The sequence below is a fragment of the Leucoraja erinacea genome, chromosome 7 (genome assembly GCF_028641065.1).
Source record: "Leucoraja erinacea ecotype New England chromosome 7, Leri_hhj_1, whole genome shotgun sequence".
Lineage (NCBI taxonomy): Eukaryota > Metazoa > Chordata > Chondrichthyes > Rajiformes > Rajidae > Leucoraja > Leucoraja erinaceus.
The window spans coordinates 14240766-14254729 of NC_073383.1; the positions used below are offsets into that span (position 1 = coordinate 14240766).

General features: G+C 41.1%; 1 protein-coding gene across 10 annotated transcripts in view; it reads right to left on the bottom strand.

Moving 5' to 3' along the window:
* ankrd44 (ankyrin repeat domain 44) overlaps window positions 1-13964 on the bottom strand; it is a 170884-nt gene that overhangs the window by 34091 nt on the left and 122829 nt on the right. For all 10 annotated transcript variants that reach the window (XM_055637804.1, XM_055637798.1, XM_055637805.1 and 7 more), the window contains 4 exons: window positions 12265-12382; window positions 8556-8772; window positions 8134-8221; window positions 324-407 (listed from right to left, as the gene is read on the bottom strand). In XM_055637804.1, coding sequence (XP_055493779.1) covers window positions 324-407; window positions 8134-8221; window positions 8556-8772; window positions 12265-12382 — 507 coding nt within the window. The remainder of the gene's footprint in view (window positions 1-323; window positions 408-8133; window positions 8222-8555; window positions 8773-12264; window positions 12383-13964) is intronic.

Consider the following 13964-nt stretch of genomic DNA (forward strand, 5'->3'; position numbering starts at 1 on the left):
AACACAAAACACAAAGCCAAATAGTGCTATTCTCATATCCGAGTAACAGTGAGTCCCAAATGAATTTTCATCTCAATCTCCCTCTCTGACCATTTCAAGAAATTGTATAAGGTTGCCCAATTGTGGTTCCAATTTGAGCAATGTCATATTTTAATAACATATTTCTGCCTCAAATTATACTTTAGTTCGCTGTTAATATCTCACGCAGAAATTCAGGTTCAACTTATCACTGGGGAAAATGTTGTTGAATAGATTATTTTTCAGAATGAGCAACTGTTACAAATTCAGAATGTGCAACTAATCATCCCATTTGTTCTTCATACCTTCCTTTGGCATCTCTGGAATCAATAACAGTGGTACCTAAAGCTTCTATTAACATTTCTGCACAATTTTCATGGTCATTTATTCTGTAAGAAAAGGAAATGTGCATAGTTATTGCCATATTTTTGACCAGCAACTGACTTGTTATCCAACCCTAAAATACTTCCTTGCCAATATTGATATCGATAATCTATGCATACAAGTAGTCTAAGATTATTAAGTACCATTTAGTCATTCAAACTTCACTCTTCTTGAGCTGCAATACAATACTGTTTGCAACTCTGTCCGAAAATTCCTTCTCTAAACCCATCCACATCTCTCCCTTTATTCTTACATTGTTCGTTTAAACATTTATATTTGGTCAATAATTTGGGAACTCTCTTCTGCTTTAGCTTTGTGTCACATTTTGTTTGATAATACTCATGAAGTGCTTTGGGATGTTTCATGCTATTTACATGTTCTATTTCAAAACTTGCTGCAAGTGTTCCTTCACAGCATTTTGTGTGAACCATAACATTTATATCTCTAACGTACATGGCAAGTTATTTCAAATATCACAGTCTTTCGGACATGAAATTTAAACAAAGCTTCAATAACTTAATGTATGCCCATGTTTTGTAGGAGAGAATGTATGTTTAATATTTCATCTTAAGTTTTGTCCAGTAGCAACGCATATGTAGAAACTTAGATATATTTTCTCCTATAAAAACATGTTTAGAATAACTTAAGTTTAATAAATTAACTAACCAGGATAAGAAAGAAATGCAGCTGCATAGTGGGAATGACTTCAATACGAATTACCTTAGTGTTGCACACAGAGATTCAAGCAAACCATTGTTTCAACATGCTAATGATCTACATTTCATGCAGCATCACTGCTATCATTGTGTGCAAGTTGTCTACGTGCAGTTATCAAAGTCAAACATCTAAGGTCCAGTGTAAAGCTTTAGTTTACCATAGCTCAACCACAGGAAGCACAGCAAACCGTGAACTGTATATGATCTGTAGATCGGCAACAGAGCACTGAACTGCACACGTCATTGCCCGAGTTGAGGGAGTGCACTTCTATTTGGTTCCATTATAGTTCCACAAAACAACATAGGCAATCCATGAAACCCTGTACCATAGGTAAGCTTGCACTCCTCACACTTGATAGCCTCTGACAAGGGAGCAAAGAAGAAATTTGGAAATTACATAGAAACATAGAAAATAGGTGCAGGAGTAGGCCATTCGGCCCTTCGAGCCTGCACCGCCATTCAATATGATCATGGCTGATCATCCAACTCAGTATCCTGTACCTGCCTTCTCTCCATACCCCCTGAGCCCTTTAACCACAAGGGCCACATCTAACTCCCTCTTAAATATAGCCAATGAACTGGCCTCAACTACCTTCTGTGGCAGAGAATTCCAGAGATTCACCACTCTCTGTGTGAAAAATGTTTTCCTCATCTCGGTCCTAAAAGATTTCCCCCTTATCCTTAAACTGTGACCCCTTGTTCTGGACTTCCCCAACATCGGGAACAATCTTCCTGCACCTAGCCTGTCCAACCCCTTAAGAATTTTGTACGTTTCTATAAGATCCCCCCTCAATCTTCTAAATTCTAGCGAGTACAAACCGAGTCTATCCAGTCTTTCTTCATATGAAAGTCCTGACATCCCAGGAATCAGTCTGGTGAACCTTCTCTGTACTCCCTCTATGGCAAGAATGTCTTTCCTCAGATTAGGAGGCCAAATCTGGACGCAATACTCCAGGTGTGGTCTCACCAAGACCCTGTACAACTGCAGTAGAACCGCCCTGCTCCTATACTCAAATCCTTTTGCTATGAATGCTAACATACCATTCGCTTTCTTCATTGCCTGTTGCACCTGCATGCCTACTTTTAATGACTGGTGTACCATGACACCCAGGTCTCGTTGCATCTCCCCCTTTCCTAATCGGCCACCATTCAGATAATAGTCTACTTTCCTGTTTTTACCACCAAAGTGGATAACCTCACATTTATCCACATTATACTGCATCTGCCATGCATTTGCCCACTCACCCAGCCTATCCAAGTCACCTTGCAGCCTCCTAGCATCCTCCACACAGCTAACACTGCCCCCCAGCTTCATGTCATCCGCAAACTTGGAGATGTTGCATTCAATTCCCTCGTCCAAATCATTTATATCATAAATAGCTGAGGTCCCAGCACTGAGCCTTGCGGTGCCCCACTAGTCACTGCCAGCCATTGTGAAAAGGACCCGTTTACTCCTACTCTTTGCTTCCTGTCTGCCAGCTAGTTCTTTATCCACATCAATACTGAACCCCCAATACCGTGTGCTTTAAGTTTGTATACTAATCTCTTATGTGGGACCTTGTCGAAAGCCTTCTGAAAGTCCAGATATAACACATCCACTGGTTCTCTCTTATCCACTCTACTAGTTACATCCTCGAAAAATTCTATAAGATTCGTCAGACATGATTTACATTTCATAAATCCATGCTGACTTTGTCCAATGATTTCACCACTTTCCAAATGTGCTGCTATCCCATCTTTAATAACTGATTCTAGCAGTTTCCCCACTACCGACGTTAGACTAACTGGTCTGTAATTCCCCGTTTTCTCTCTCCCTCCCTTTTTAAAAAGTGGGGTTACATTAGCTACCCTCCAATCCTCAGGAACCACTACCAGGATCTAAAGAGTTTTGAAAAATTATCACTAATACATCTACTATTTCTGGGGCTACTTCCTTAAGTACTCTGGGATGCAGCCTATCTGGCCCTGGGGATTTATCGGCCTTTAATCCATTCAATTTACCTAACACCACGTCCCGGCTAACCTGGATTTCACTCAGTTCCTCCATCTCATTTGTCCCCCGGTCCCCTGCTATTTCCAGCAGATTATTTATGTCTTCCTTAGTGAAGACGGAACCAAAGTAGTTATTCAATTGGTCTGCCATGTCCTTGTTCCCCATGATCAATTCACCTGTTTCTGACTGCAAGGGACCTACATTTGTTTTAACTAATCTTTTTCTCTTCACATATCTATAAAAGCTTTTGCAGTCAGTTTTTATGTTCCCTACCAGTTTTCTTTCATAATCTATTTTCCCTTTCCTAATTAAGCCCTTTGTCCTCCTCTGCTGGCCTCTGAATTTCTCCCAGTCCTCTGGTAGGCTGCTTTTTCTGGCTAATTTGTACGCTTCATCTTTTGTTTTGATACTATCCCTGATTTCCCTTCTAATCCACGGATGCACTACCATCCCTGATTTATTTTTTTGCCAAACTGGGATGAACAATTGTTGTAGTTCATCCATGCAGTCTTTAAATGCCTTCCATTGCATCGCCACCATCAACCCATTAAGAATCAATTGCCAGTCTATCTTGGCCAATTCACGTCTCATACCCTCAAAGTTACCTTTCTTTAAGTTCAGGACCCTTGTTTCTGAATTAACAATGTCACTCTCCATCCTAATGAAGAACTCAACCATATTATGGTCACTCTTGCCCAAGGGGCCACGCACAACAAGACTGCTAACTAACCCTTCCTCATTACTCAATACCCAATCTAGAATCGCCTGCTCTCTCGTTGATTCCTCTACATGTTGGTTTAGAAAACTATCCCGCATACATTCCAAGAAATCCTCTTCCTCAGCACCCTTGCCAATTTGATTCACCCAACCTATATGTAGATTGAAGTCACCCATTATAACTGTTTTACCTTTGCACGCATTTCTAATTTCCTGTTTGATGCCATCCCCAACTCCACTACTACTGTTAGGTGGGCTGTACACAACTCCCACTAGCGTTTTCTGCCCCTTAGTGTTTCGCAGCATATCTACCCATATCGATTCCACATCCTCCAAGCTAATATCCTTCCTTTCTATTGCGTTAATCTGCTCTCTAACCAGCAACGCTACCCCACCTCCTTTCCCTTTCTCTCTATCCCTCCTGAATATTGAATATCCCTGGATGTTCAGCTCCCAGCCTTGGTCACCCTGGAGCCACGTCTCCGTGATCCCAACTATATCATAGTCATTAATAGCTATCTGCACATTCAACTCATCTACCTTATTACGAATGCTCCTTGCATTGAGACACAAACCCTTCAGGCTTGTTTTACAACACTCTTACCCCTTATACAATTATGTTGAAAAGTGGCCTTTTTTAATTTTTGCCCTGGATTTGTCTGCCTGCCACTTTTACTTTTCACCTTGCTACCTATTGCTTCTACCCTTATTTTACACTCCTCTGTCTCTACGCTCACACATTTAAGAAACCCTTTCCCTTTAACTCCATCCTCAACTATCCCATTCAACACCCCTATCCTCCTTTTGTGACAGCAAACTACAAGATACTGCAATTCTCTCATATAGTTGCCATGAAGAAATTAGACCCTTAAAATTTGAACTTCCATGATCAAGTTAAAAGTCACCAAAATCTGGTCCTTGACCCACTCAGAGGTTGTAGTTCCAACTGCAAGAGGTAGAAATTTGTAGCGAGGATGTCCTTAGCAAAGTATAGTCATGTCTGCTGGAACTGAAGGAAGTAATTGCTCTCAAGCGTCCCAAATAGCCAGAGTTTCAATCCCCTTCTCCTCCTCCCATTTCTGGCTCTCCTGATTCTCTGTTAATTCTCACTGTGGCAAGGGCAAGAAAATCAACCATAAATTAATCTATAAGAAGTGGGCTGGGGCAAAGAGTACAGTTGGGTTTTTCCTGAGCTTACGCAAGCATGCATGTTTAAGAGCGAGCATAGGATGTGGTTCTGAGGTTTAGAAAGACAGCATCGACATGAAATGCAGTGTGAGCTTATTGATTTTATTCTTTTCTACCCTCTGCATACTTCTGGATGGTGTTTAATGTGTACCTTCTCACATCTTCACAACCTGGCAAAAGTTGCAATTCACACTACAAGTGTCTACATGCTGTGCCATTTTAGATCTTTAATGTCAGATCTTAAGTGCCCATGAGAAGATGTTACTGAGTCCAATTTTGTAAGAGACAGAAAAACCTGAGCTGCAACAATTTGACTGTGTTAACTTTCTCTCCACCACTAGGGTGTGTAGCTAAACCACGATGCTGCGTAGCTTCCTTGTACATCTCCTCCTCCCCCACAGGGGTGTGCCTGCTCCACCCCAACCTTCTGTTCAGAGTGTGCAGCTCCCTTACCCACCATCCCCCATCCCCAATAACCTCCATGTTCTTGTACTGTACAAGGTCAGGTTCTGTTTCTGCTATTCAAGCTTATATTTTTACACAAGGCATTGCTTTTCAGAAAATATAAAATGGATCTCGTATGCCATCTGACAGTAGACAAAAGATGCTTTGTCATGAAATTGGCCAGTCAAATTTTATTCAAAAGAACAATACAAGATACCTACAAGGCACTTGAATTTTGTAGATTTGGTTCAAATAAATTGACTGTAAAACTGGATGTTGTTTCACCTCTAATTCTTTTCCTGTCACTGAATTATAGATTTTACCGCTAGTTATTCAAACTTTCAAAGACTTAAACATTACAGATCAACACCAGCTGTTAAAATAGTGTGAACGTTATAGTATGAACAATATAACAATCTTAGATTTACAGGTTGGGAGTAACATCAAACTACTAGCTTGCAAATACATACCAAAATGTGAAAAACATGCCTATTTTAGACTTTCCTTTTGAAGGATTATGAACAATTTACAGCTGAACAGGGCAATATATAGCTCAATTCTACATGCAATAAAACTTTGTTTCTCTGCTACTTTTGGGAAAAAGTGGTGCCAGGCAAGTGAATTATCGGTGTTATTGTACAAATAACAAACTTCTAACAGTTTTTACTTTTAAGACGTTATAATCCAGAATCATATTTTTTCCCATGAACCCAGTAAGTTTTAAGATGGAGAAAGGAACCGGAGCCCCACTGAGCAGGAACTGTGAAATTCCGGCGTGTTAAAGGGAGCACACAAATCAGCACTCAGTGAGGTAGATAATGGACTGTACAGACTTCCAAATAGACAGATAGAAGATTGTGTTCGGTTTCGATCCCGACTATGGGGGCTGTCTATACGGGGTTTGTACATTCTCCCCGTGACCTGCGTGGGTTTTTCTCTGACATCTTCGGTTTCCTCCCACATTCCAGACGTACAGGTATGTAGGTTAATTGGCTTGGTAAATGTAAAATAAAAATGGCCCTAGTGGGTATAGGATAGTGTTAATATGTGGGGATCGCTGGTCGGCGGGGACCCGGTAACCAAAAGGGTCTGTTTCCGCGCTGTATCTCTAAACTATGTTCCCGATGTTGGGGGAGTCCAGAACCAGGGGCCACAGTTTAAGAATAAGGGGTAAGCCATTTAGAACAGAGATGAGTAAAAACCTTTTCACACAACCCTCTGGTTGTGAATCTGTGGAATTCTCTGCCTCGGAAGGCAGTGGAAGCAATTCTCTGTATGCTTTCAAGAGTTGGATAGAGCTCTTAAAGATAGCGGAGTCAGGGGATATGGGGAAAAGGCAGGAACGGGGTACTGAGTGTGGATGATCAGCCATGATCACAGTGAATGGCGGTGCTGGTTCGAAGGGCCGGATGCACCTACACCTACTGTCTCTTGTCCATAGATTTTACCAAAGAAGCACCATTTACATTGAAAAATTAAATCTTTAAAGTACACATTTTTTACAATCCCCGTCTTAATCATTCAAGCTGGATGGTAGCATACAAAATTAAACGCAATATGGTCGCTCTTTTGGTTCATACGCTGAGTAGATACTTTACTCAAATCATTTATTTTCCCCTGCACTTAACAATGAGATAACTTCTGGATTAATTACAAAAATTTTTAAGTGAATTATTTCAAATCTCATTATTGGCTTTCAGAATAATAAATTCTACATCAGTTGTCAATTCCTTACAATCAATTAAATTGTCCTGTTCTATGAAATGAAAGTAAGTATGAAAATAAAGACTTATGGACCTGTCCCACTTATGCGATTTTTCAGGCGACTGAGAAACCGGCGACTGGAACGGGGACTGTCAGGGTGGAACACACACACACACATCCCGTTGTTACGCAGGCGGGGGACAGGGTATGCGGGGGGGAGCACTGTCCGAGTGAAATTCACACTGTGCAAAGCCAATGTGCTACAGACACAGATCGCGATGAACAGGCGCTGTAATTAAGACGGTGAAAGCACAGTGTACGGGAAGGGTCACGTAAGTCCTTTAAAATTGGGGGGGAGAAGGAGTGGAGACAACTTTTAAGAAGCCAGAGATATACGGCTGTGAAGCTCGTCGAACATTAACATTACCGGTCGGTTATCCTTGGTTCGGAAAACTATTGTATACGTTTTCTTTTCCCAATGAGCCAATGAAATTCACCGGTCAGCACCGGCTATAACCTACGAGAACCTACGACAAACTTCGACCTCCTGGCAACCCACTACCACTGGACCTGCGGCACGAGAATTCTTGCTATTCTCCATGGCGGCTTCATTCTGGTCGCCGCTAATTTTTCAACATGTTGAAAAATTAGCGCCGATCATAATGAGGCCGCGACTAGTTCCCAGAATGCGGGAACTCCTCACGACCATGAAGGCGACTTCCCGGCAACCACCCGCGAACATATGGCAACCGCATAGTCTCCTGCAGTCGCCTAAAAATTCACCTAAGTGGAACAGGCCCATAACAGTAATAGTTTGGGATAGAAATTTCACAATGAGGATGTCATGGACTATTGCTTGCGAACTAGTTTGATATATTTCTACCCAATTAAATCTAATTCTCTCTTCCCAGGCAGCACTCTACATTAATATTCATTATCATTAGAAAGATAAACTCAGAATTGACTTACATAGCACAATGCAGAGGAGTAAAAGGAGTACCATAAAATTTTCTAAGTTCTTTTTGTTCCAGTAGAACTTCCAAACAACTTTCATGACCTAACAAAACAAAATTTTTGACATGCTAAAATCTGTACGATGAAGAAACAGCAATTCTCTTCACAAAATAAGTTTGATTTAATCTGAACATTCAAAGTACCCAAATATCCAAAAATGCTTGCACATTTCACACAATGCTAAACTAAAACATATAAATTATAGTTTTTGGGGAATTAAATAACAAATATGAATATTATATACTCCATTAAACCTGATCAGAAAATGTTCAATTCAGGTGAAGTAATTGCACTCTTATGTTACAAACAGCACATGATGTTTATGAAAATCTACCAAACCATGAATTTAATTAACATTATAAGTTGAAATGATGTACCATTGTAACAAGCCCAGTGCAAAGGCGTATAGTCGTGGTTATCTGTTAACTTTGATAGCGTATTTATAGAAAGTGCTGCATGCAATAAGTTGCACAAGGTTGCATGACCACAAGCTGCTGCAAAATGTAATGGTGTCCTCCCTTTGGAATCACGACATAGAATAGAGGCATCATGTTCCAGCAGTGTTTCAACGCATTCTTCATGACCGGTAACAACCTATAAAAAATGAAAATCAATATTTTAGTAATTTACTTCATTACAATTTACCCAAGACCAAGACAACAAAAGAACCATAAAACAGGCCACTTGAAGAACTGACAATCAAGCAGCATCTGTGGAGGCAAAAGGTGTATGGCTGTGTTTCAGGTAAAGTTCCTGCATTAAGATCGAAAGGGATTAGGAATAGTTGCCAGTGTGTGCTATTATGAGGGAGGGGTAGGAAACACGTTGGTAGGTGATAGGTGGAACCAGATGAAGGGGATATGAAATACGAACAAGAAACCTTACCTCAGACATGTGAGTGCATAAGCGAGGAGAACACCAGGGGTGAAGGTTACCCAAAATTGGAAAAGTACCCAAATCCCATATGTAGATTACAATCAATTAACTTCAGCCAGAACGTTCAATATTCTATGTACTTGTTTTCTATTAATACATTTTTATTTAATTCAAAAACACATTAAACATTTTGATTTGATTATATTCCAACTGTCCTCTATTCAGATTTTTAATTTTTAGCAGATAATTTCCTATCTGGGGCTTTCATCATTCCTCTGCCTTTGCAAAGAACGCCAAAACAGTTTCTTCAGTCTCAAGGAGGGTCCCAGCCCGAAACGTCATCTATCCATTCTCTCCACAGTTGCTGTCTGACCTGCTAAGTTTCAGCAGCACCTTGTTTATTGATCAGAATTCCAGCATCTGCAGTGTCATGCATCTCCAAAACTGCCTCAGACATGTGAGTGCATAAGGGAGGAGAACACCAGGGGTGAAGGTTACCTAAAATTGGAAAAGTTGATGTTCATAGCACTGGGTTGTAACCTACCAAAGTGCGATATGAGACGTTGTTTCTCTAATTTGCATTTGACCTTGCTATAACAACGGAGAAGGCTGAGAACAAATATGCTGTTGTGGATGTGACATAAAACCAGAAGCTCATGATGGCTTTTGCAAACAGAGCACAGGTGCCTCGTGAAATAGTTGCTTAATTAACTCTTGGTTTCTCCCTGCATAGACGAGGCATGACCATTGAATTTGCCATTTTCAAGAAACCCACAACCCTGGCATTTTCCTCCCATGCACATTTGCCTGTCCACTGCGATTTTGTCTCTATTTATTCACCAATCAAACCCCTCCTCCCTGGTCCATTTCCCTCTGCCCAACATTCTCCCCTCTCTCATCAGGTTCAACAGTTCTCCTACCAGCCTCCGACTCACCCCTCTCTCTCTCACTACTACATGCTGGCAATCTTTCCTCTTCCCTTTCAGTACGAATGCAGGATCTTGACCCAAAAGTCAACTTGCAACTTTTTCCTCCATAGATGCTGTTTGACCCGCTGAGACCCCTCAGCATTCTGTTTCATATTCAGATCATCGGCCTTTTTAAAAAAGTCATATTGAATTTATCTAAAGATCTAAATTTAATTTATATTTAAAGACAAATTATAATTGCATGAGTCCTGACTGAGATATCTGAGTCATTGTTAGACACAAGTGAGGAGCTGGAAGACATGGAGTGGCTAATGTTCTGCTTCCATTTAAAAAGGGCTGCAAAGCAAAACCTAGGAACAAATATCAGCGATTGGAAAGTTACTGGAGAGTGTTGTGAAGGATAAGATATACATGTATTTTAGAAAGAGGGTTTTATGAGGCATGTTTAACAACGAACTGCAGATGCTAGAAAAATCGAAGGTAAACAAAAAAGCAGGAGAAACTCAATGGGTGAGGCAGCATCTATGGAGCGAAGAAATAGGTGACATTTCGGGTCGAGACCCTTCTTCAGACTGAAGCATAGTCAGCATGGTTTTGTGCATGGGAGATCATATCTCATGAATCGTATTTAATTCCTGAAGAAACAACCAAGGCTAATGAGGACAGGGTCCAAGACATTGTCTACAGGGACTTTAACAAGACCTATGATGAGACTCTGAAAGATGAGCAACGTTCTGTGTGGATTCAGGAAGAGCTAGCTAACTAGATACAGAATTGGTTTCTTAAAAGGGGGCGGAGGGTTTTTGTGGAAGGTTGTTTTTCAGGTCTGGAGGCCTGTGACTAATGATATGCATCAGGAATCAGGGTTTGGCCCATTGCAGTTTGCGGTTTATATCAACAAGTCGGAGAAGAATGTACAATGTATGATTAGTAACATCACAGATGACACTAAAACAGGAGGCATTGTAGAAAGTGAGGATAGTTATCAGGAGTTACATCGTACTCAGCTGTGAAAGTAGACCGAGGAATAGTAAAGGAGTTTAATTCAGATAGGTGCGAGGTCTTGAATTTTGGAAAGTCAAACTAGGGCAGGACCTTTACAGTGAATGATAGGTCCTTGGATAATTCTGTTGAGTGGTGGAATCTTGGAGTACAAGCACATAGTTCCCTGGAAGTGGTGTCACAGGTAGATAGGGTGGTGAAGAAGGCTTTCAGTATGCTTGCCTTCATCAGTCAGGAAATTGACTATTGATGTTGAAACATTATGTTGGGAAGTTGGCCAAGCTGCACTTAAATATTTTGTTCAAGTTTGGGTTATCCTCCTATAGGAAAGATGCCATTAACCTGCCAAGGGTGCAGATAAGATTTACAAGGATGTTGCCAGGAGTCAGGAGTCAGCAGTCTGACAATAATGAGATCTTGAACAGGCTTTATTCCCTGGTGCGCAGAATGCTGAGGGGTTCTTGGGATTCTTATGAAATAATGAGGGGAATAGATAGGGTGAATGCAGAGTCTTTATCCCAGGATAGGGGAATCAAGAATCAGGGTAGGGGAATCGAGGTTTAAGGTGAGAGGTGGAAGATTTAATCGGAAACTGAGGGGCAAATTTTTCACACAAAGGATACTGGATATTTAGAACAAGCTGCCAGGGGAAGTAGTTGCAGCAGGTACAATAACAATACTTAAGACATTTGGACAGGTACATGGATAGAAAAACGTTCGGAAAGATATGGCCTAATCACAGGCAAATGGGATTAGCTTGATTGGTATGGTCGAGTTGAGCCAAAGGGTTTGTTTCCATGCTTTGTGACTCAATACAGAACCTAGTTAAAAATCCAGTTTTCAGTTTAGGAATTCAGTCAGTTGCCAGAAATTTTGAGAATATTACAAAATATTCAAAATAATGGTAATAGTCTATTATTAAAATAAACTCAAAAGAAGAAAAAATAAGGAAATTTAATTGTGAAGTGAAAACAGAAAATGCTGGAAATACTCAGCAGATCTGGTCACATCTGTGGCTTGAAATTGGGGCTACAAATTGTTTTAGGTCAAAGACCCTCTGTCAGAAGATTCTTCCAGTTTCTCATCCCACAGATGCGGCCTAACATACTGTATATAACCAGCATTTTCGGTTTTAATTTTGGACTTACAGCATTTTAAATATTTAACCATGAAAATTTATTTAGCACTTCCATATCCTGTGACTTTAAATTTGATATGGCTTCAAATGTGTTATTTCAAAACCAATCGTCTGCTTATATGTTTTAAATGGATGGCTCACCCCACGATGCAAAGCTGTGCATCCTTGCTTGTCGGCTGCATTTATATTTGCACCTTTTTCGAGCAACAGAATCACAGCATCAATGTGTCCATTAGCAACCGCAAGCATCATTGGTGTTCTGATGAAAAATATTGTGAAAGAAAATAATTAGCCTATAATCACATAACTGCCGACTTAGCGTATTTGAAATCAGGACTTAGCAATCAAAGTATTACATTGATAAGGTTCACCAGTAAATGAATAATATAAAAATAAACAAAGGCTGGCATTACTTAAAAGTGGATACAATGGAGTGCAGATAAGATGCACCCTAAGATTCTGAAGGAAGGAAAGGAGGATAGAAATTGTGGAAATGCCAGCTACAATCTGGGGCCTTCCCAGTCAGATCCTTCCTGAACGTCAGAGTCTTACTCCCTTTGCAGCTGCCCTCGGAATGGCTACAATGAATACATTATTGTTGCTCAGATCTTTGCAGATTGAGGATTTGCCAAGATGGAAAATACTGCTGGAAAACCATTAATTTGATGAAAGACACTCATTGGTGGATCTGCAACTTGTTGGGTCTCTCACTCCAACGAGATGGCCATAAGGTGAATGACTGGTTTATTCCAGACTGCAGTATTATGTACTGAGGGACAATCTGAGGCCTAAAGCGAACAGGAAGGTTCTGTGGAGACAACCACAGGCTAGGGTCCTTCCACTGCTAGGCACCCCTCAAACAAGGGAAAGAACATCTCCAAGGTCCACATTCAATTCAGAAAAAAATATAATCTTCCTATTCTCCCGAGTTGCAAAAGGAAAGATTTCTCATCCCTATTTTGGCACTATCTTTTCAGTGGATTAGAATATTCGATCAGATTCACTTGAAATGAAAACTAAAGTCCAATTCAATCCACTAAATGCTGTTCAATATAACATTTAAACAGGCACGTGCTGCAATTACTCAGGGTAGGCAGTCAGTCGGCTTTAAAGACATCCTAAACCTTGCATTCGCAGATTGTTCTCTCCGTAAGCTGTCAGTCGACTTTTATAAGTCTTCAAATGCCAAATTTTTAAATAAAGTGCCGTATTTCCCGGCAATGAAAACGCACCATTTTGAGTTGCTAAATTTTTAAAGAACATAGTTCTTCGCTCTTGTCAGCCGCTTCCCGCAAATCCTTAAATTCCTACAGCCGTGTAACCTCAATTGGTCCCTTGATCGCGCTGTCGGAATTTAAGGATTTGCGGGAAGCGATTGACATGAGTGAGGCCGGCGAGCGGCAGGAGAGAGGATTTCAGACGGAGAGCACTGCCAGAGGTGAGCGGGGGCCAGCAGAAGGAGCTGAGGTGGCGGCCGTTCGCAGCCACGCGACATACTTCGCTCCCCGGTCACAATGCGGTGGCTCCGCACACAGAGCCACGCGGCAAGTGAGTTGCTGGCATGATCCCCGACCCCCTCCTTCTCAACGCTCCTGCTCTCCCCGCAACGTTACCCAGGGCCAGACTCCCCACAATCTGTGAAAGAAACTCTCCCCTCCTCAGCGGCGCTGTCCTTTTACAGCCGTTTCCCATCAGCTGCCAGCAATGAGGGATAGACTTGGCTATCCCTCAGTACAACAACATTGTTATTGATGTTGCTGTACTGAGGGATAGCCAAGTCTATCTTTCTTGGCTAACAACTTTCCAACTTCGGCGTCCAAAGACACATGTAAATTTTCATG